The sequence below is a fragment of the Paroedura picta genome, chromosome 7, assembly GCF_049243985.1.
Source record: "Paroedura picta isolate Pp20150507F chromosome 7, Ppicta_v3.0, whole genome shotgun sequence".
Taxonomy (NCBI): domain Eukaryota; kingdom Metazoa; phylum Chordata; class Lepidosauria; order Squamata; family Gekkonidae; genus Paroedura; species Paroedura picta.
In genome coordinates this window covers 46,474,136-46,498,720 of record NC_135375.1, presented here as the reverse complement: position 1 = coordinate 46,498,720, position 24,585 = coordinate 46,474,136, and the positions used below count along the sequence as shown (strand labels likewise).

At 41.2% G+C, this 24,585-nt stretch overlaps 1 protein-coding gene across 3 annotated transcripts in view; it reads left to right on the top strand.

The window, feature by feature from the left end:
- The window catches only part of LOC143842474 (uncharacterized), a 68,936-nt gene that overhangs the window by 28,553 nt on the left and 15,798 nt on the right, over positions 1–24,585 (top strand). For all 3 annotated transcript variants that reach the window (XM_077347727.1, XM_077347725.1, XM_077347726.1), the window contains 4 exons: positions 6,015–6,182; positions 6,824–6,925; positions 13,576–13,686; positions 18,378–18,556. In XM_077347727.1, the coding sequence (XP_077203842.1) occupies positions 6,015–6,182; positions 6,824–6,925; positions 13,576–13,686; positions 18,378–18,556 (560 nt within the window). The remainder of the gene's footprint in view (positions 1–6,014; positions 6,183–6,823; positions 6,926–13,575; positions 13,687–18,377; positions 18,557–24,585) is intronic.

Here is a 24,585-nt window from a genome sequence, read left to right as displayed (position 1 = left end):
CGCTCCAGGATTCTCTGAGCATGAGGAGGTGTCCAGCTGCTAAAACAAGCCAGATACAAAAACCTTGAAAGCATAGACTCTTCTAACCATCCCCTACCCAACCATTCCTACACATGGATCTCTACCTATATATTTGAGGGTCTCTGTTTAGACAACACAAAAAATTGAGTTTGTCATGCATTCACCTCTTCCTCCCCCTCCCCCCTTCACACACAAGGCTGCAGCTGATGTCCTGTTTTAGGAAGGTGTCCATTTGAGTTAAGTTTATGAAGTCCTAATGTTCTTTGTTTCTATTCTAGTAACCATGATCAAACTACAGTTCTTGGTTCACAGTATATTAAACAGTCTTAGACCAGCACAGTAATAAAAAACAGATTAATATAATAATAATGACTTGTCTCTTATATGCTGATTTTTCTACCCGAAGGAGTCTCAAAGTGGCTTACAGTCGCCTTCCCTTTCCTCTCCCCACAACAGACACCTTGTGAGGTGGGTGAGGCTGAGAGAGCCCTGATATTCCTGCTCAGTCAGAGCAGTTTTCTCAGTGCTGTGGCTAGCCCAAGGTCACTCAGCTGGCTGCATGTGGGGGAGTGCGGATTCAAACCTGACTCACCAGATTAGAAGTCCTCACTCCTAACCACTACACCAAACGAGGGGAAAAGGAACAAACCCCCACATATAAATAAAACACTTACAAATTTAACACCTAACTATCAAGACAGCGGATTTTACAGGCAGTGGCACAACTTCAGTTCTGAATTCTAGTTATCAGGAAAACAAATTCTAATGCGTTAAATTCTCACATTCAGTGTCAAAAAAATTAGAAGTGGATTGAAGAAATCCTGAAACAGCTCCTAAATTCTAAACCAGAGTTTAGACCTGGGTGCCCATGGATGCCATGTTGCCTGTTGGCATCTTTCCTGATATTCACCAAGCATTTTTAGAAATTAAGTGGAACCAGGTGGGGCACTTGCCCAGGAGGTCTTCACATTGTCCCCTCTCCTAAACACAAAAGAAAAGGAAGGAGGTAATGTACATCCTGGAGGATCATTGTCCATGGGGTCACGATGGGTCAGACACGACTTCGCACCTAACAACAACAACAATAAATATTTGTGCTTGTCACAAACAAACTTTAATTTGTTCATGATGTCTAATTTTGCTGTCATGGCAGAGATACTGAATAGGGATGTCCACAAAATAAAATGCTTTTCATTGCAAGAGTTAAATATTCCAGAATCATTTCATAGATAAGTTATTCCCCATTTTCTGCCACCCTGTGTATGAATATATAATTCTCTAGTGCTTTTCCTCATGAACCCTGCTGATTGGATTAACCTTCAACATCCCTTGACTAAAAGTTGTTCCTCTGCCTCGTTATTATTTCTGCTTCCCTTTCACTAGTTTAAAAATATTCCAAATATGCTGTCTTGGAGTCTCAGGGGATAGCCTTCTATATAAGATGCCTAATGAATTTCCAGTGCTTGCTGATGGGTTTCCCAAGTGGGAATTTTAACATCTAGGGCACAGTATATGCTCCAGTTCACACATGCTGCTGTCTTTGTCTCTCCATTTGTCATTGTTGCTAAATGAACATACGTAGTCAGTATAAGCTGGGCAATTTAATTATAAGCACTAGAATTAATCATTATGTCCAGGATCACCCCACTGAGAAAGTGACATGCAGAATGTTTATTTTTATTCTTTTCAACAAATTGCAAGTTTGGCACCTGAATTTCGAATACAGACTCATCCCCCAAATAATATCTTGGTACACCCACAAATAATAATATCCATATCTATCAGCTACACCAGTGCAAGCATGAAACCTATTACGCCTGTCAGAGTACAATTTAACAATTATAATGTGGGGGGATAGCTATGCTGCTGCAGAAAATTCCCCTAATTACTAGATTTCCAGAAGAGGCTGCCTAGAAATATTCTAAATAAATGAATTAATGGATGGATAAAGGAAGAAATAATAATTAGCTGGAACTACAACACAATTAAAAAATGACTAACCTTGTAATAATGACAAGTCCAACTGAAATTCTTGTAAACTGCCAAAAAAATGAGAATTACTTTTCATACCAGGGGTGAGGGGGTTGACATGTTTGCCATTTCTTAGCATGGCTGTGCTTCTTGTCTGTTGAGCAAGGCACAAGTGCAGTAGATGGTGGCCAGACACAAGTGTGCATGCCTGACTATATGCCAAAAACACAGGCCTGCAAGCCAACCTGCTCCAGAGACCCAACAAACCCACTGTTGTTGGTTCTTATAACAACATGCCCCAGGAAGAAGAGCTGGCTATAAATGTAGGAAATAAAAAATAATGGCCCTGTGGCTTGACTTGTGGCTTCATTCAGTGACTTGAGTGACATGGAACTGTTGCTGTATAATTTTCTTAATGTGGATTGCCTATTCTCTCTGCTTGGAAGACATCTTCTGAAGGAAAAGATGGGGCTTTTAGACCCTTTTAACTCTACGGTTGTATCCTGACCAGTATACATTTGCTGCCTTTTGTAACCAAATGAAATGCAAGCTCTTCAACTGTACAACAGTCAGTAACAATTCACAAGAGAAAATGTTGGTTTAGGCACACAAGATGATTCTTTACAAGGTAGAAAGGTAAGCACTCACCTGTACATGGAGCATGCTCAATGCCTTTCTTCTTTGAAGTGCCATATCATGCATTTTGTTGTGCCTTACGTAACGATATGTTGATGAGTGCTGTTTGAGTGACTGAATTAATTGTGAATCACTCGTCCATATGATCAAATCTGTTTCTGGGAAACTCCCTCTCCATTGCTACACTGTAGAACCATAAACAATAATCACTAGGTTTTAAAGGATTTTGACAAAGATAATACATTTATGACATATGGACTACAAGTGGCCAAAGGAAGAACATCAAGGTAAGGTGGTGTGGGCTTTTGTGGGACTATCTGTATTTCTTTTTTGTTGTTCTCGAAACCAAGTTAAAATTAAGTTGCTTCCTTGCAGGGGGAGAAGAAAATCTAGTTTGCAAAGTGAACCTTTTATAACTGTTACTATATTAAAAATATTCCTACAATGGGAGGTTTTAAATGTGTGTCTTAGATGTGCCTTTAATTTATTATTCACACACACACACACACTTAAGATGTTATAACCACAAAAAGCACTTGTAGTTCTAAATTTAGCATGATAAAATGTAAGTTGTTAAATGTGGAATGAATATAAATATAAAAGTTTGAGGTTTGATATATTGATTTTTACCTGCTCTGAAGAGTCAAGATTAATAGGAATGCTCAAATCTTTCAAGCATCACTTGAGTGATATTACTTATTTTAGATTCCCTTTTTCCTTCCCACACACACATGCTTGCTTGCCAGTTTCTATTCTTGACGTTAACAAGCATCTCAGTGGTGGCTCATAATACCAAGCCTCCAGAAATCTCATATGCTTTCCTAAGCAATCAGAATGCACCAGAGTGCTTGTTGTAAGAGGTCAAGACAGAATAAGAAAGGTCTCACAAAATCAATGGAGTGACACAAGCCTGAACAAACTCAAAAGTGTGTCTAAAAGAAACTTTTATGATTTTATGTAGACACAAAGCATTTGTCCTGGATTCAGACTCCCCCCCTCAAAACAAAACAAACAAAAAAAAAAAAGCAAAAGACATTCAGGGTTACACCAAAAACATTGTTTGACTTTTCTCTGTCTCTAGCTTGAATATTGCTATGTTGGATAGAACAGGCTATCATAACCGTGATGCATGGTGACCTGCTGGCAAGCTTCCTGCTTTTGTTGTCTGGCTACAAAAGCAGACATATTGTTATGCAATAGGCCCATTATGCACATGTTGGATAATGCACTTTCAGTGTACTTTTGCAGCTGGATTTTCCTGTGTGGAGCAGGATAATCTGTTTCTAAAGTGCTTTGAAAGTGCATTATCTAACGTGTGCATAATGGGCCATAGTGAGACCAAGATCCATTGCTGATTATCTGCATTGGGCTTGGTGCGCCACAATTTGTTCAGGTATTTAACTGAACAAGTGATTCTTTTCTGATTTCTATCCCCAGTTCAGACATTAACACAAAACCATAGTTTAATTAAACTATTCATGTAATAAAACTGATCATCTGAACTCACACTATTATACTAACTAAGGTTAGAGTGCCTCAAGCCAGGATCAGAAGCTGGTTTACTAGTGCCAATCCTTTTCCTGTTCTGGCAACAAACTCCTCTTTCTGCAAGAGACAAATGAATTTCCCAAGCTCTTTCCATGTATCCTTATGTGAAAAAGCAACATCAATGGAACCATGACCAACTTGACTGTCTGTGCTCCAGCAACAAAACAGTTTGCACGAGTAATAATTTTGTGTTAATTCCACAGAATCAACAGACTTTCAAAGAGTAGATGGAGGGAACTAAAACAGGGCTGCATTTCCTCACAAATTCCCAACCCTTGTTCATGTCCAACTTATACATGTAATGTTCTGCTCCTTTTGCTTGTTATTTACTTATTGCATGCAGGAAAGTGTCATATTTGTACTTATTGCACAAGTGGGATGTTCAGGTTCTTCCAGAGCCTTGGGTTTTCAGATTCTCTGTGTGAACACTCTAGATATGTGATTTATCACAAGCCATGTGCATCACCAAGCCACTGTTTGCTATTTTGAGAGCCACTAAAGTTTCATGAGACAGGTTTCCCTGCCCTTTTATTGCCAGGAGCCATTGGTAAGCAAGCTGGTGATGTGGCGAGATTCAGACTTCACCCAGGTTTCCAGGGAGGAGGGCTGCAAACATGAGGTTTACCCCTCTGTGTAGAAATGGTCCTAGTTTTACAGCGTAACCATGGTTTTGTGTTGTGTCCAAACTGACCAGGAGAAAAACAGTGCTGCACATCAATCTGATAGACCCAGATCCATGTTCAGTTTGAAACTTAAATCAGTAGCCTTTGACTACTGTCTGTTAGCCTCAAGAAGTTTTTCACATGTGTAGTTTGTCACATTTCATTTATATATCAGATACGTATCAGGCATATCTGCACTTCCTCCAATGACACATTATTTATGCATCTTCTCACGGGAAAGATGTATAGGTTCTCAAAATGCACTTTATCTGAAAAGCTCTAACTCATTTGATATGATGGCTACAATACTATCCTAAACTGCTAAGAAAAAGTTAGGAAACTCGCTAAAGTACCTTAGATAATGTTTTCTTTTGTGCATTAGATCTCTAGAATTTATCTTGTTATGCTCTGCTAGCTATAGAAAAGCATTAGTCAGTCAGATTAAAGTTCTATTAATGTGAACTAATTTTAGTTGTTCGGGTATATATAATTAAGCAAATGAATAAAATATGTATTAAATATTCTTATCCAGACATGATAGCTTGCTGTCTGATTACTCTCAGATAAAAGGAGGTCAATGGCAACCTGTACAGCTGCCAAGATGTATGATATGAATACACACACACACACAATACACATTTAATGAAATGTAAGACTGCAGCCAGGTCCAGAACCACACATATGCTTTGATGTATATCCAAGGCTCTTCAGAGTATAGACTCTTTTAGTCATTTTAATGGATGTAACCAATATATCTCTGCAAGTAAATGATTATGGATTCTTCTACCTAAATTTTATTTATTTATTCACTTTATTGGCTATTCCTCCCTAAAATAGGCTCAGGGCCGCTAACATCAATAAATGAATTGGAACCCTCTGTGACCAAGGAAACTATGCATATATTTATAAGCAATTAAGTTCTATAACACATGTATATGCAATAATCTGTGGACCCTCTGTATCTTAATCATTTTTTTATCTCACACAAAGATCAAACCCATTCTAGTGCCATTCATTGAGTCACAAAAGATAACCATTGACTCTGGTTTCGTTTTCCCCTTTGCCAACTTCTTTTTCATTTTTATGCTCAGAGTTTTCTGGATCTTCCTTAACTTTCTTAGTGCTTTGCCAATGTTTTTGTCTGGAATAGAGACAAATCCCATTTCCTTCCCCCAGTAAACTCTGAAGATGGCCGTCCAGTGGATCTAAGTCTGCATACAGAAGGTGAAGACAGAGGATTCTACACGGAGACCTTCCACTCAGCTTCTTGGGTGTTCCGAGGAGATGATGCCAGTCCAAATAACAGTCCCCGGTGTCTTAGCAAAAGGCCCAGGCCAGTAGCAGGTAAACACCTTTACCTTTTTTAAAGTGGTTCAGCAGTGAATATCAGAAGCAGCAGCAGAGCACAAAAGCTATTCACTTTAGCTGGAAGGATCATGGCAGATTATTTGAGCTATACCAACTTCAGCAAGGATGTCCAGGTTGACAGCAGGTAATCTCTCCTTTATTGGTTGTAGTGAACAATATCACCCTTGAACAGAACTAAGGGCAAGTTAGAGTTACCGTTAGTTTTGCACTGGTATGAAAAGTCTTCACAAGTGCCAGTTTGCAGCGTTATTTTTCCACTACCTTTTAAAGCAAAACAATACAGCACATGGACACCTAACAATCAAGAAGTCGAAAATGACTTTCATAAGCACCAGAATGTCTAGGCTTCTGAGTCTAGAGGGTTCTAAGTCTAGAGGGTTTTTAAATTTTTATTGACTGGAATTCTTCCTCAGGCCTGTAAATGTATATTATATCTGCATTTCAACATTATCAGTTGAAGCTGAAAGGCTGCCTGCAGCTACTTCATGGCTGTAGAAAGGGCTGCTGGCTGAATTTTATTTTTGGTAGTCAAAAATAAGAGCATCTTGAAAATGTCTGACTGAGTCTTTTCAGCTTTATAAGAAGTATATGTAATCAGGCATTTTCTCTTTGTCTAGTGCGTGAACGAACAGTAAGAATTGCTAAAGGAACAGGTGATTACCCCTGGGGATTCCGAATCCAGTTCTCAAAGCCTATCCTGGTAACTGAAGTGGACACAAGTAAGTGAGACCTTCAAAGATGACTTTCTTTATGAAAAGATCCAAAGTGAATGGGGGAGAAAAAACCCAACAACAGCAAGAAAATTGCCTCAGGGCAAAAGTGAGCTAGGAGTTCAAGAAGTTTCCTGTGTGGCTGTTCTTGTTAGTGACATTTATTTTCTCTATATTGTAGAGCTAAATAAAATCACTTTCCTTATTATACTTGCTCAAGATGATCCTCCTGTTAAAAACAGCCTTTCCGATTCTTTTTTATATAAAAATGGCAAAGACCATGATGCTGAAAATAATAACAGCCCTGCACACTTACAAATGCCCTGCTTGCTTCCTGATAAATGATCTCCCTCGACCGATTTTCATTAAACCAGACTAAAAGGGTCATGCAGTGCTCCAAGCAATTCTCCTGGCTTTTACTTTTATGCTAGGCTGTGCTAAAGAAAGGTGATGATGTTGACAAAAAGGTCAACAATCCATATAACAGAAGAAACTATTCAGTACTTAGAAAACTGTGTAACTTTGTCTGTTTTCGAATGGCATCCCTTTCCCATGTCATACCCACTTGGAATTGCCTAAGGCAGCTTTCACATACATTGGATAATGCACTGGCAATGTGGTATAGAGATTGCGTGCAACTGGATTTCCTGTTTCATACAGGAAAATCGAATTGCAAACAATTGCTATAATGCAGCCTTTCTCAACTTTTTGACCATTGAAAAGCCCCTGGAACATTCTTCAGGTTTTGCAAAACCCCAGAAGTGGCACAATCATGCAGAATATAGTTAGGAAGCATGGCTGTGTGCATGCCCACCCAGGGCCCCTCCCCTTCCCACCTCCTCTAGGCCCATCATTGGCTATTTTGGGATGGGGGGCAGGTTGACGTGACTATATATGTTCATATTACCCGATAAACGTTTAACAAAGTTTTTAAAAATATATATATTAACTCCTACCCATTCAGGAAACCCTTCCAGGACTGTCAAGAAACTCCAGGGTTTCATGAAACCATGGATGAGAAGAGGTGCTATAATGCATCGAGAGTACATTATCTGATGATGTATGAAATCAGCCTAATTTGGACTCTACAGGCCTTCAAAATTAGCTGGCCCTCCATGCAGTATCTAACAGAACCTCTTGCAGGGGCTGCCAACAGAATTTTGGGGCCTAATAAGCTCAGCCTGTTGAAACAAACACCTTCCTTTTTAGGCATGTCCATACATGCTATGTGGAGGTGACATCTTATTAGAAAATTGACAGCCTCTGTTCTGTGGGAATTCTAGTTCTTTTACTCCCCATCTACCTTGTTTTAATTATGAAATGTGCTAAATAATGACAAACTATGCGAAGTCCAGTCAACTACCACTGTACATGTTCACAGATCCTTTTACAACTCTTTGTCATTATAAGATTAACTTATAAGACATGCTGGGCTAGTGTAAGAAAGTTCTTATCTCCTTTCTTTTAAACGAATTCCCAGACTAATTGTCCAATTTAAATTATTATGCAACAGGATTCCTGTTGGCAAAATGAAATGCAAAGCTATTTCCTTACAAAAAAAATGAGCTATGGAGACAGTTTTGACATGTGGGATCCATTTCATATTTAAGTCCTTTCTGATTGTGTTCATTTATCCAGATCAGGTTTTCTCAACCAGGGTTTCATGAAACCCTGGGGTTTCTTTGACAGCCTTGGAAGGGTTTCCTGAATGGGTGAGAGTTAATTGATTTTTTTAATATATTTTTTTAATTTGTTAAACATTTATCGATATATATGACCATGTATGGTCATGTTGACCCACCCCTCCTCCCAAAATAGCCAGTGATGGACCTGGAGGGAGTAGGAAGGGAGGGACCCTGGGTGGGCATATACACAGCTATGCTTCCACTTCTTATGCCACTTCTAGGGTTTCTTTAAGCTTGAAGAATGTTTCAGGGGTTCCTCAATGGTAAAAACTTTGAGAAAGGCTGACTAGATTATCATGAAAGTCATCCTTCAGGAATCCTCCCCCTTAGTGGAGCTGAGGGCCCTGACAGAGCTATCAAAGTTCTGCAGAGCCTGCAAAGCAGGGTCTTCCGCCAGATCTTAGGTTGAGTCTAGGACCAAGATTGATAGGGACCCTCCTCCAGCTACAAGGTAACATCCAGCAAATCCCCCCAAGATAGATGGCTGCTGGAGGGGGGAAGGTTTATACCACCAATTTTAGCGTATGTCTCATCTGGTCTTTAGGGGTTTTAATGGGGTTTTAGATGTATTATAATCCAAGTCTGCAGAGAGTGGTGGGCTAGAAATCAAATAAATAAATAAATAAATAGCAGACCCATTCCACTTCCCCCTATCCAATGTAAAGGATCACTGGAATGAGCGAGTACCTAAAACAGACATTTGAAGGGAAGACACAATTTGGAGGCATGACTTAACCTTCCCCCCCCCCCCATTCTTCCCATATTATTCCCAGAATATGTTTCTGAGAGTACAGGAAAGAAAAGAGCAAATGCGCCTGTCACTTCCCCAGTTTACAGTCTACCCTTCAGTTTTTAAAAAACATAGTGATCAAAATCATGTTTCCCCAGATGTGTGATGTTTGCCGAATATGTAGTTTGGTCCTAAAGAAATACAAAGATGATTCAACAAACCAGCCCCAAGATCTTCAAAGCAACATTAAATTTTCCCAGCCATGAAGAAGTACCACATCATCCCAATGCACACACACACACTCTTAAAAGGCTGGGAATGCCCAAAGTATAATAATCCCTACTCAGAACTGTTGCTACCAAGCATGCTATTGACTAGAAGGGCAAGATGCTATGTTGAAGGGATCTTCATCACCTGGTATGGAAAACCTGCTGCATGAGATCCATCACTTAATTATGGCACCTGTAGATTCCTATGATTCCCTTTCTTTTTGGTCCATGGAGGATCAGAGTTTAAGGGACCCTTCTTCCTAAAGCCTAATAACTGTTTTTTGAAATATTATTTATGGAGATATCAGGAATTGAAAGTCCTACATTGGTTTAATCCAAATTATAGCCTCTGAAAATCAGAAAAAAATGTATCTAAGTCCTTTAAAAACATATCCATTGTACACTATTAAAATACCTCCATAAAGAATTTATTTACAGATGTATATATTTTGGCCACCTCATGAGAAGGAAGGACTCCCTGGAGAAGAGCCTAATGCTGGGAGCGATTGAGGGCAAAAGAAGAAGGGGACGACAGAGAATGAGGTGGCTGGATGGAGTCACTGAAACACTTGGTGCAAATTTAAATGGACTCTGGGGAATGGTAGAGGACAGGAAGGCCTGGAGGATCATTGTCCATGGGGTCGCGATGGGTCGGACATGACTTTGCACCTAACTACAACAATATCAATGGATTAATAATAGAATTGATTTATGGCAACTTTGTAGGATTTTCAAGGCAAGAGACATTCAGAAGCAGTTTGCCATTGCCTGCTCCTGCATTGTGATCCTTAACTTCCTTGGTGGTCTCCCATCCAAATATTGACCAGCCCTGCGTAGCTTCCAAGATCTAATGGGATCAGGCTAGCTTGGTCAGGACAGAATTGTCTTAATGTATGGTTTACTTTTTGGAATGTATTTGTTGGAGAATGCTAGAAATGATGCTTCTGTATGTGTCATTTCTCTGTTGTTTTCCTAATTTGATTCCCTGTAGCTTAAAATCAGGTTTCTAGGATTTTTATTACACTCTAATATTTACTAAATTACAAGGATCTGATAATTTAAAATCATATATGAATTCAGTACTTGGGGGGGGGGAAGGTTCCCTTTCTGGGTGAAGATACTTGCATGATAAATTAGGGTACTTTATATTCTGAAAAGGGGACATGTATCATTTTTAGACACATGAAGATAGGATTGGAATGACCAAAATGGGACACATTTTCACCTATATAACTTCTCTCCTATTCCTTGCCTACATTTATACATCTTTCACTGAATGCACATGCAGTTTTTAGCTGCTGATCAATAATCCAAAAGATTAGCATTTCTGGGTCAGACATGCATTTATAGCCTATCAGCAACTGCTTCCCCGCCCAAGCCCCCTCCCCGGCCTTCTAAAAGATTTCTATTCAGAGCTGTCATCTTTCTTCATACAAGTATAATGATGATGGCATGCATGGCAAAGAGAAAAGAGCTGGCAAAATTTAAACCTCAATGCAGTACTATTGGAAGTCTTTTCATTGTATCAGTGAAATGGGGGGGGGGTGTCTATCCTACAATTCTAATCTCTATACTGTCCACCTATCCATTCCTGCATTCTCTATAAATGTTGTGTCCTGACTTTTAAATCTCCACAACTCTGTTTTACTTTATTTCCTGATATATCCTTGCTCATGTATTTCTTTCCTGCAACTGTCCCCCAGCCAGCTGCCCAGTTCTGTGTCCAGCTCTTTTATACAACTCTGCCCATTCTCTTTTCCTTTCTGGGAAGTCTGGCAAGCCAGGCGTCTCCTGGCCTTTTAATATATCCAGAAAGTTCCTGAGGGAGCTATTCTTCTAAATCAGTGGTCCCCAACCCCTAGACTGGGGACTGGTATCGGTCCATGGATCAGTCATTACAGGGCCGCGGCCCCCCCTCATCCTCCTCCCCAGCTGCTGCTTTGGGGGCTATCCTGCCACTCTGCCACCAGCTCTCCTTTGGTGCTCTCCAGCGGCCACCATTGCTGGGGCTCCCCCTCGGCATGGCACTGCGCAGCTGCTGCTGGCAGCGCCCCCCAGCAGGCGGTGGGAAGTCAGGGGCACCAGCAGGAATGTAAGTGGAGCAGGGGCTCAGGCGGCAGCGGTGACTTCCCTTGGCCAAAGACTACCCCCCACCGGGCCTCAGTAAAATTGTCAAGTGTTGACTGGTCCCCAGTGATAAAAAGGTTGGGGACCACTGCTCTAAATGACTGCTGGTAGCCAAGCCCCAGTCAATCTGGACAACACTGGAGGGACCATTCCGCTCAGAACATATAGGTGGCAGTACCAACTAATATGGGCTGTCCTGTCCCTTTCTATCACACTGCTCCTGCCTGGATCTGAGAATGGCCCCTGCCATACCACTAGCACAGTAGGGGCTGGTCAGCTTCTTCCTGTTTTGCTTTAACCTCCCAATCTCACATTGTGGCAAGGAAGAATAAGGTTTCCTCCCACAGCTTGCTTTCATGTTTGACTAGGGAATCTCCATTCTGCATAGCTCGTGCAATAAAAGCCTAACAGGTCTTCAGGAACATGAATGGAAAACATGGTTGCTTATCTGATTTGGCTGAGCATTGGATTTGGGGTAAAAGTGGGTTTCAGGAGGACTAGTTACTGCATCCTGAGAAATGTTGTAAGGACAATTTTTAGCTGGGAATCACAAATAGCTACTGAGAGAAAGTGACAAAGATGCAGAAATAGTTTTCATGGCATTATGTTAAGCCTTCTGTAATCACCCCGATCATATAACCCTGTGCAGAGCTGGCTATAGTGCATGAGATTCTTCCAAGTACATAAGGATACTGAGTAAAACTTCAAGGTTGTCATAAACTACTTTCAGCCTTACTTCCAACTTGCAATATGAATAGGACTAGAAATAAAGCCCGCTGTAGTGTTAATACAGCGGGCGCTAGAGCCATGCCCCCCCCAGCGGTCGCGATGCTCGGCCTTCTCACGGCCACTCCGGCGGCCAGGAGAAGGCGTAGGGCTCCCCCCACCAGCAACGATCTTCTGCGGCCTTCTCCTGGCCGCTGGCCGCTGGCAGAAGGCGGAGCAGCCCACCCCACACCGTCTGCGGCCTTCTCTCGGCCGCTGGAGTGACCTCGAGAAGGCGGAGCGGCTCCCCCCAAGCAGCCATCATCTGTGGCCTTCTCCCGGCCGATGGAGCGGCCGGGAGAAGGCAGAGTGGTTTTTCCCCCACCCAGGACGATGGCTGGTACCTCTCCCGGCTGCAGGAGCAGGCTCGCCACGTCTACGACATGGCGAGGCCGCTCCTGCGGCCGGGAGAAGCAGGAGGAGGAGTACCCCAGCCGGAGGACTCACTGCGTCGGCTGCTAGTTCAGTGTGCGTGGTGAGTCTCCGGCCAGGGGAAGCAGCCAGCTGGCTGGGCCTGGATGGACAGGAGCTTCGCGGCTCCTGATTGGGCCCTCCGAGTTTTTATCCCAGACAAGGCCCACCCTTACTCCTCCCAGACAGCCTTTAATCTGCAGGCGCAGATTAAAGATTGTCAAGCCATTATCTTTCAGCCTCACCCACAAGCCTAACTTTCATTATGGATATATTAATGCTGGACTACTGCACCCCACGTGCAAAGGGGAGATGATAGCTATGATTCGTATGTTTTATTAATGTGTTTTTGTTAAATATTCATGTATTTATAAAAAATCACATTTGATCAGGTGAAATTGCCACAAAAGAGCCCTGATTCCCCCCCTTTGTATCTGCTTTCTTTTGGTTGAGGAGCTAAAGCCCCACATTTCCCATGGATCACACAAAACGGCTGTCACTTTTAATTCACAAAGAAGAACAATTTGGTGTTGAAAGTCCCACCCCTGAGAATGATTGGCAGGGATGGAGTCTGCTGCAGAATCTCTGTGTTAGGTATGCCTGTGTTGCCTTTAGGGGCTGATCTTCTCAACAACATTCTAAAATGAGTGCCATTCCTCCATTCTGCCACAGACAGTGCTGCTGAAGAAGCAGGCCTTCAGATTGGAGATATTGTGATGGCTGTCAATGGCACAGATGTTACCAGCATGCCACATTCAGAAGCAGCAGATCTAGCAAGAAAAGGTAAGAATGCCATCTCCTCCCCACATTTCAAGATTTAAATAACTTTCACATTTCTCTAAACTTGGATCACTAACTATGATGGGGAGCTGATTCACATGCCCTCCTCTACTTCTTCTTGTTACAATGGATAGAAGCTTAACTGGATCTCTTTCTCTTTCTGTTGCAAAGTCTCCACTCTGCTCAAATCCAAACCAGTCTATGTCCATTTACGTGGGAATTCCACTTAGTCAAATGTCATAGAATCAAAGACTTGGAAGGGATCTCCAGGGCCATCTAGTCCAACCCCCTGCACAGTGCAGGAACTCACAACTAACTAACTACCCACAGTGACCCCAGTTGCTATCTATGTACTCCCTGCTAGGGAACTGAAGCAAGTAGTTCAAAAGGTAGCCATGTTGGTCTGCAAGAGAAGAATTACATTCAATTAGGAATACTAGGTATCTGATGAAAGGAGCTTTGGCCCCCAAAATTGTGTTGGCTCTAAGATGCTACTGGAATCCAATCTAATTCTGTCTTCTTTAGTATAGCTACATAAACAGCTCCTGGTGAGCTGCTACACAAGTCGACTGCAGTGGTGATGGGAATATGCCATTGAAAGGCAGCAATTGTACCCATGAAATCCTGTGCGATCTGTGTGAAATATACTGGGGTCTTCCAAATGAAAACGCTTGCTTTAAATCAAGAAAATGATGTCTTTCAGATAAGTGTCTTAGCAGCAGAAACACCAGTCCATAGCTCATTAGTGTGGGGTTATTTTTTTCTTAATGAGTTCTTTCTGTAACGATAAGAGAGGGAGCAAATCGAAGAGAGCTCAGAAAATCTATTGGAATTCCTGCTCATAGAGACTGTGGAAGTGCCACAGATTCAATATTTTTTATCTTTAGAGTGTGAATTTTATCGCTCCTCTACGTTGGGGAAGCTGACTTTGACAGTAAGGGCAAGTTACTTTGGACGTGCAGAGACTGATGGAGCAATAAGGTGACAATGATCCAACAGGAAGGCCAGGGTTAGATAAAAGACCCTCATTTTCTCTCTGTGCCAGCTACTAATATTGTTATCTTCTCATACTATCACTTAAATCTGGGCCAAAATGTCAGGTGGAAAGAGCACATTTAGCAATATTGCTTTTGGGGCCCATGCCTCAGAGACAGATGAGTCCTGACAGTGGCTTCGAAGACATCAATCTACTATTTATGTCTGGTGTTTTCTCAAGAGGAAAATTCATAGCTGGCTCAATGAACACATTAGCCCTGCCCGTGCTCTGAGAGATCAGCATCTAGAAGATGCAACAGACATGTTGCTTGATGATACAGCAGGAACAAAATGTCATCTATATTAATTTTGGAAATATTTTCCTGAATTGTATAGTTATTATATTCACAATTTACCTTCTCTCTGTGTTAATTAAACCTGCAGAGCTCTGAACTTCTCTGTGATATCATTTTGTCAGGGATCAAGAAAGGTTTTTTAAATAAAATGGTGTCATGAGAAACTAGCAGATTTACATACCAAAAAGTGCAATTTACACTCAAAAGAATGTCAGTCCTTTAACACATTACTATCTGTTTACTGAAGACATTTTTAAAAATATAATGCAAGTTCAATATTATTTTTTCCAAAGTTGAATGATATTCTCAAGGTTAAATGTTCCTTTGATGAGTGACATATAAAAATGTCTTCAAAGGGTATTACTACCATTGATAAATCATTAGCTTTAATATGAATATTAAAATTCTTATTAAGAGAACAATTTCTGAATGATACAAAGAAGCTCTAAAGTTATTTTTAAAGCTCTCCTTTGAAGGGTATATGACCTTGGATATCACCCTCAGACTTACAAGGGGAGCATTCATAGGAAATCCATACATGTTCTGGCTGTGTGGCCATGGTAAAGTGAGAGATTTGTTGGAGAAGCCTACAATATTTTATGAAGAAATACTGAAATATCATCATGGCAAGTCAAAGAGCAGGTTTGCTGACATGATCACAGTTCTGTTGGCATGTGCTTGAAGTTGAAAATGGTTGCCTTTCTGTTAAAATTTAACCCACAGTCTTTTTAACGACTTATAACTACAACATCATATTCTTGATATTTTTTAAAGGTCTAACATGATATGGAGGACATAACATATCAACAGTAGAAGATTAGGCCATTAATGTCAGATAAATAGTTCCCACAGGAGCTGTTCTGTTTGGGGCTGGGAGGTGGCAACAACCAACCAGCATATGTTCACCTTCTTCATCTTTCCACACTTTATAAGGTCACCTCTACTTAGACCTGGGCTGAATCTGCACTGGGCTTTTATCCCCAGAGACTCCAAATTTTAAAAGTTATCTACACGTTATTTGATTTCCATTTTGATATTTAAATTTTCCCTCTGCAGTGTCTATGATTGATCTGCGTTGACACTAAGAGTGCCAGGTTTCCACTTGCCATTCCCTTGCAAGATTTATTTTTGCCCTCATTTTTAAAGTGACTGTGCTCCAAGCCCACACTTCTATGTGCTCATTCTCCCCCCTCCCCCTTGCTTGCCCAGGAAAAGAAAAATAAACAAGCAGCCTCATGCTCCATCCCTCCTCCCTGCTTGCTTTGGCTGAAGGATCAGGAGACGAATGGCAGAAAATAAACCCCTCTCCAGCTTTGTGCTCTTTCAATGCCGGCTGGTCCTTCACAACCACCACTCCCCTTTCCCCCTCTGAGCTCCTCCAAACAAGTGGGAAGGAGATAGCAGCCACACAATTAAGTGTAGAACACAGTCTGTTTCAATTCAGGAAAAAGGAAGGCAGAAGACCTGGGTTCAGATTGATCTGAATTCAGCAGGATTGACAATGGAAGGGGGGGGGGGTGTAAGTGCAGAACCAATCCTGATCAGAAAGGACAAAATAACAGTGACAATCAATTATGCTTTCTCCCATGTGTTAATCAGCTGGTTCCAAGCTGGGTGGATCCTGCAGGACAGTACCACAGGGGCCAGTCAGCTCAGACCTGAATGGTGGTAGTATCGAAGGAGGCAACGAATGAGCTATATCATAATCATTTTCACTGGTCAGGTCTAAGCAAAATTATTCTGTGGAGCCATCAGTACCACTAGGGCACAGCTTGGCTTGTTCCTTGCTGCTTGTGATCTACCAAGAACTTTCTCATTAAATTTAATGGGTCACTCTACACCTAAGCATTACTTTAGTAAAAGGCGAAAGATTTATGTGATCTGAAGAGAAACCAGAGTATACACCTTAGCATTGCTGAAGTTAAGCAGATTTGGATATATTCACTGACTGGATACAACTCCTGAAAACACTACATAATACAAGAAATATGTAGGCTTCCTACAGCTGTAACCAATAAAAGCTGTGGCTATTTTATTCCAAAAGTTGACTGATTGCATTTATTGGGGGGTTGCTTAGACCTTTGATGTCTACCTCTCCCCTCCCCTCAGCATTGGAGCTGCAAACTGATTTGAGGGATATCTTTATTTATTGTTATATGTTCTATTCATATGAAAAATAGCTCACTGATGTTTCAGTATGTGGAGTGACATTTCAGGGGTACTCAGAAATTATGACTAGCTTAGAATGCAGCTGTCACATGTTGAAAGGGGGAAAACACTTTGGACATATGATCCTGATCTTAAAGGAACCACAGTAGTTCACTGATTTCAAGTGCTGGTTTTATCACTGAAATGGTTAAGTGATCTGGATACAGGATATCAGGACTGGCTTCTCCTGTATAAATGTATTCCTACCTTGAGATCTTCAGAAATCCTGCTGTGTCTGTCCCACCATCTGTAATTCAGCAAGTGCTTATGCAGAACAGAACCTTCTCAACAGTGGCATTAAGACTATGATGATACCTAATGAGAACCATCTTGCTCCATCCATGCTGGTTGTCAGGCTTAAGGCACAGGCAGGACTTCTTCAAAAAGTAATTTTGGGCTTCATTGGGTGCTTTTAATTATAAACTGAGGATAACTGCTGATAACCCATTTACTTACTTACTTACTTACTTACTTACTTACTTACTTACTTACTTACTTACTTACTTACTTACTTACTTACTTGACTCTTATTCCATGCTCTCTCAGCAAACACATTGTGCAAATGTTGACCTTGCTGATATGAATGCCTCTGTTGCTTGTGTTATTAGATTTAGAACTCAATGTTGTGTTTTATAAATCTGTTTTAGCATACACTAAAGGCTATGTTCTGTTAGCCATGCTGTGTTTTTTTTAAACTTTGATTCATAAATAATCCCCCCAATTTTATCCCTCTTATCACATAGAGTAGAAGACTGAGTTTCTGATTGTCCTAGTTTAAAACTCATGGCAGCCAATTAAACAAATAACCAATGGATTCAGGATAGACAAATGATGTGTTGATAATCACTTGTTTAGATGGCTTTAAAAGGAGATTAGAGTTCATGGAGGAGAGATCTATCCAAAGGTATTAGCTAGAATGATTAACTTGAACCTCCATGGTCAAAAGATGTAATCTTCTGTATAACAGTGAAGGAGAAGCAATAACAGGGAGAGATTTGGGGCTCTGTGCCTACCTTGTAGGTCATCTGGGTATATTAGAACCAGGATGGAGGATTAGATGAACCATTGGTCTGATCTAGGATAGCTGCCCTTATGTTCTTATGTGGTTTCACATAGTTCATATTTACTGTCACAAATCTTAATGGAATATTTCAGGTCCAGATATCCTGACCATGTTAGTTGGCTCGGATATCAGCCGTTGTCCCAACACCCCTCGTGCAACATGTCGAGGATATCTGCACAAACGGACTCAGTCAGGAATCTTGAAGGGGTGGAGGAAGAGATGGTTTGTGCTAAAGCATGATGGTTACCTCTACTATTACAAACACAAAAAGGTGAGATTCATACATTGGTAATCTGGTCTGTAGCTTGTTAAGAGGTGAGTATCTTTGAGCCCTGCAAAATGAATGAAGAAATATATTGGTTGGCATATGATCTGAACTTGTGTTGTATTAGACCCAGTTCAAATATTACATTACTGTGTAGGTGACTGATGATGCTGGAGGCATTCTTGACAGGGCACACTCTCCTCTTCTCCTTTGCTCATCACTGTATATATGACAGAATATCAACCCAACCAAACTGCTGTGATTTCTTCCATAAGGATAGATTCAAATGGGTAGCCTTGTTGGTCTGAAGTAGCACAATAAAATCAGAATCCAATAGCACCATTAAGACCAACAAAGATTTATTCAAGGTGTGAGGAAGAGTGCTTGCACTTGAAAGCTCATGCCTTGAATAAATCTTTGTTGGTCTTAAAGGTGCTACTGGACTCTGATTTTATTGAGCTGTGGTTTGTTTTCATATGAATAGCCTCAAATCTCATCTGCTCGAAGCACACAAAGCAACAAGCATGAGTGAAATCAAATTGACACATGAAAAGTCACCTTGTGGAATGGCCTGCCTGAGGAAGTCAGGGAGACTCCTACCCTCCTGGTTTTCCTCCAACTATGCAAAACTATATTCTTCACAAGGGGTTTTCTGTGTAGACAATAGCGTGGCACTGTACAAAAGGCTTCACAAAGTTACCTGGATAGATTATTAAGGACTGTGGTCTGTACTACTGTATATAGTTTGCTGTGGGCTGGAACCTATTGTGTAAGTTTGCATTATTTAATGTATTGTGTTAACATTTATGCTTTACTTCTGTTTTTTAGACTTCTGGTTGTTCTATAAGCCAAATCCTACTTCATTGTTTAATGAATGTCCCATCTTGTTGATTGTATTGACACAATCCAACCTAACACCATCCGCTAGCCCTCCAGACATCTTGCCCCACACATGATCTGAACCCAAGCTGACTGCCCTATGGGTTTATATTAGACATTATGAAAGTTATCATTGTATTATAAATTGTTATAATCCTTGCTGTTCAACTTAGAACTCACTGTTGTGACAGTTATTGGTATTATGATTCTGTGTATATTCTTCACATTTTGTGTAAACTGCGCTGAGCCTCATGGAAAGGCAATATAGAAATATCCTTATCCATTGTTGTTCCTCTATATATTTATGAAACAGCCTAGGGGGTGGGACGTATCCGGCTGTCCAAGTTGGAATAGGGCCAATCAGGGTGCAGCCAGCTTTACCCGGATTGGCCTTGCCCCTGAAGCTCCCACCCCCCGTCCCTGGACTCTAGCCTTTTTGCTCTCAGACACCTCAGTGCCTTGAGCCAGCAGCAGGTAAGGGGAGAGGGCCCCGGGCAAAGGGTCGTGGTGGAGGCCTTGCTAATGAGGGCCTCCCGGCCTGCTAGGCTGAGCCAGATGACGAGGGGCTCCCGGCCTGCTGACTGCCTGCTAAGGAGCTGCCCGCCCCCCACCCGCCCCACAATCTGGCTGTGAGCTGCCACCCAAAGCCACCTTAAGCTGCCTGGCCGGGGGCTAGGGGCCCTTTCAAGACCCGTTCTTAGGAATGGGCTTTGAAGCTAATAATTAATTAATTCCAAAAGTCTTGAATCCCATGGAGAAAGCTGGACTATAAGTGACATTTTAAAGATATATTTTAATTCATATTCTGTATTCATTTAATTCATTTCTACACCACCCTCCCAGCAATCCAGCTCAGTGCAGTGTATATCAGTTAAAACATATAAATAATATAATAAAGTTAGTTAATACAAAATTTAAATAAAATAAAAATTCTAAAATTAGTCAGCATATTAAACAATTCAAATGTCAGAGGTGTCAATATCAATCACTTTCTGTTTCTCTAAAGCCAGTCTGCAGTCAGGGGGCATCATTAAAATGTGAGGGCTTTTTTACCTATCTCTAACAGTTGTCTGTTTTTTTTCTTTTTTAGTTTTGTTATCAATACAATTAATGTTCAATGTGGACCCATCTGTAGATACTTAAATCTGGAAACTGGGGCCATGGACATATAAGAGAAATGTTTCTACAAACCTGGGAAAAGCTCCATATTGTGGGAAAATCTGAAATCTAAAAAAAGAAAGGGAGAGAGATGTGTTCAAGTCCCCCATATGATCTAAGCAGCACTTGTAGATTTAAGAGAGCCGGCTTGGTGTGGTGATTAGGAGTGCGGACTTCTAATCTGGCGAGCTGGGTTTGATTCCACACTCCCTCACATGTAATCAGCTGGGTGACCTTGGGCTTACCACAGCACTATTAAAGCTGGCTAATATCAGGGCTCACTCAGCCTCATCCACCTCACAGGGTATCTGTTGTGGGGAGAGGAAAGGGAAGGCGAATATAAGCCGCTTTGAGACTCCATCGAATAGGGAAAACCGGCATATAAGAACCAACAATTTTTCTTCTAAGAAAGAAAGAAAGAAACCAGAAAAGGAAAGTGGCTTTGGGGGCTTTCAAGAAAGGGAAAGAGGAAATACTGGCAGACAAGAAAATGAGATGCCCCCTCCCAGTCCTGCTTGTTCATTTATGTTTCCCCCCAGCTTCTTCATAAAGTTCGAGTTGCTTACAATGTTTAGTAATGAATAGGCCTCCTTAAACGTGAGGCTTGCAAAGCAAAATAACCCCTCTTCTTGGTGAAATAGAGACCTGTGCAAAGCAGCTCTCACAATCAGTTTCCATGTCAGAGATCTGTAGCTTGTGCAAAGTCATATAGAGAAGCTCTTTTGCCTTGCCAACCTCAGATAAGTTCTGTGACACTTCCAATGTTTATTTTAAACAGCAGCCAGTAGGTGGAGGACTTTGATCATATTTTCCGAAATACTAGAGCGTTGGTGTTAGGGACCCTGCACAAGATGTCATTAGAAATGTGATGCTTGCTAGCTCTTACTGCATGCATATTGCATGGGAAAATGTTTTTATAACCATTAACAAAAGAGTTGGTGAAAAAATATAATTATTATAGGTGAAAGTCATAAGGGAATCATAGACGTGAGGACCCTTCTGTAAAGATAATTGAAAACCCCTGTGGTATAGTGGCTTGAGTGTCAGATTAGGTTCTGGGAGACCCAGTTTGGAAGCCCTGCTGTGCCAGAGTTGAGAGACCTTGAGCTCGTTTCCTCACACATCATCTAAGCTACCTCATAAAGCAGTTGTGAAGATAAAATGGGTGAGAGGAGTATTACATAAGCCACTTGGGTTCCTCACTGGCAAGAAAGGCAGGATATAAATGAAGTAAACAAATTTACATTTTGTGGATTATTTGTTTGTTTTAGATGTGTGTTGAACTCTTTGCTTAAGTCTGAATGTAATATATAATATTTCTTTCCTGTTCGATTCTTAGAAACAAAGGTTGCATGGCTAAGAAAAAAACTGGAAATCAAGCTCCCAAATCTAAAATTAATTTCTTCTTTTTGACAACATGCTATACCTATGGACAACCTTTAATACATGTCTGAACAGATGCCCTCTGTTCAGGCCCCCCTTCCCCTCTTCTCCTTGTCAGTTGTTGCTTACTTCAGGGGACTGTTTCTTATGTAGCACGAAACTGTAGTTTTCCTTTTAAAGATTGATACATAACTTAATACAATATAAACACTGTATATTCTAATGAAGTACCATTAATGTACCATTAATGTCCTGACACACGTAAGACATAATCTTATGGGATGAACTCTCCAGAGGAAATAATGGCAGGACGGGGGCATCCTCTTTGGGAGCCACTAGATGTGGACCCCTTTGACCAATCATTATGGAATTTGGAGGGGAGTGAGGGACCCAACCCGCCCAAACCCCGAGAAAGGCAGGAATGCTGAAATTCCCATTACAGAATATGGAGAAAGAGGACTGGCTGCCTGGCTTGATAGGCGGAAGAGAGTTGCCTGTAAAGCGAATTTCTCTCTTCTGCCATTTCAAACAGGCATGCAGAGTGCAAGGAGCGTGAGAAGGAGGCAGACAAAAGTAAGAGAGCCAGAAGGTGAGAAATGGCTGGAGGTGGGATATTTTTTAGCACTACGCCATTTCACTAGCATAACACTATTTTTTAAAGTGTGTGGAATTGCCCTGTGTTTCCTTTATCCGTGTGTATGTATTGCAAAGTAAAAGCTGCTTAAGTCACACAGGAATAGGAAAGAACAGGAGAAATCAAAGCAAATAAGTGAAAGTCTTGTGTAACCTGCCACTCCAGGGAATGCATAAAATATCTCATTTTCTGACCTATAGTTGGGAGAATAGAATCTATAGCACCTTCCTGACTCTTAAAATATGTCCAAAAGTTGTGTGTGGTTGTGTGTGTGCATGTGTGCATGTGTATGTGGCAAATCAAATGTACAATAGTATTCTACAAAATAACTTCCCAACTGTAGACTGTTATCGTAACAATGGTATGTTCCTTTACTCATGGCTTTGTAAAACATTGACTCAGGAGGTAACTTGTTTGCTTAGTCTAGAGTGCACGTGACAACAAGCATCAAACATGACCTTTCAACTGCAGCGTACACTTTATGCCCTTCTGGCTATGATGTCATAAAGGACAGGGGAAAGTAATAGAAATGAAAGGTCACATTGCTGAAAAATTTAAAGTAGGTTTCTGTGCTATTTACCAGGAGAGACAGCTTTCCAAAAGTTGAAATATTCACTTCTTTAAAAGAGTACTTTGCATTCCAACAAGTGTACAAGCTCATTGCCTCTAGGAAACCCTGAGGCAAAGAGCTTGTGCAGCTCAATGGGAAATGACAATTCTGGCATACAAACAAGACAGGAAAGACCATGCATTTCATAATACCACTAGGAGTCATGCAGCTGACACAGGTCAATAGAATGGGTTCTAATCAACTATTATAAGAACCAGCTCTTCTTCTTCTATTAGCCTGATTATACCCAGAGTTCCTTGGTCATTATGGCATCTATTACTGTCTCAGTTGGTTTTCTCGCTAAGTCAGGTGCTCTTGGTTCAGCAAGAATTTTTATTTATTTATTTATTTATTTATTTATTTACTTACTTACTTACTTACTTACTTACTTACTTACTTACTTACTTACTGCCCTCCCCGGGGGCTCAGAGCGGTTTACATAATAACATAAGAACAATACATGGAATGAGTTGCATACAGCAGTACATCTACAGGCATGCTCTGTCTGATAGCCATGCATAGAGCAAGTGGCTGCATGCACAGATCCCCTAGCTGGTTGTCCACATTAAACAACTGGAGATCTTCTAGCATCAGCATTTGATGGCACTGATCCCCTGCTTGCAGGGGAACAGCGGAACTGGACCAGCATTTAGCCCCCTCAGCTGACAAGGGATTCCTACTATCAGTTCTAACAGACATGGAACTCTCTAAGGCAGAATGGATGGCTGATTTGGGCTATATGTGCCCTATGCTCTCATAAGGTCTTCTTAATGGGACATCAGAGAAACGATGAGCAGTTACTGAATTTCACAAATCCCTTCCTGGCTTGGCATAGAAAATTGCATACATCCAAAAAAAAAATAAAAAGATCAAAAAGGAACACATATATGCAATTATTGATATCTAGAGGAAAATTGTTGATCAAGCCCACTAGTATAAGCAGTGCGGTTAATATTTTTTAAAAAACAGACTAGTAGGACTCAAGAAGACTGAGGGCCATTTCGCACGGGGATCTTTGTTGCAAATTGGTCACTGAATGAAAAATCGCCATTTAAAATAGTGGAATTCGTCGTTTTGCACACCTGGCTTTGTAGTGGAATCAGTTGCGTTTTTTAGCGTTTCCCACAGGCTTCCGGTCTCGGCAGAAATCGCTAGAAAGGAAGCGCTATTGCCAAGCTCGTCCCGCCCCTGGCCGTCAAGCAGCCAATGGGCAGCCGTTAGCATGCTCCCAAACAGCCGCTTTCCCTTTAAGAAAGGTTTTTTAAAAAAAAAACAGACCCATAGCAACGAATCTGTGTAGATTCGTTGCTACGGAGAGACCCATCCAGCTGCCTAATGTGAGCTGTCGTTTGATTGTATGATCGTTTGCAC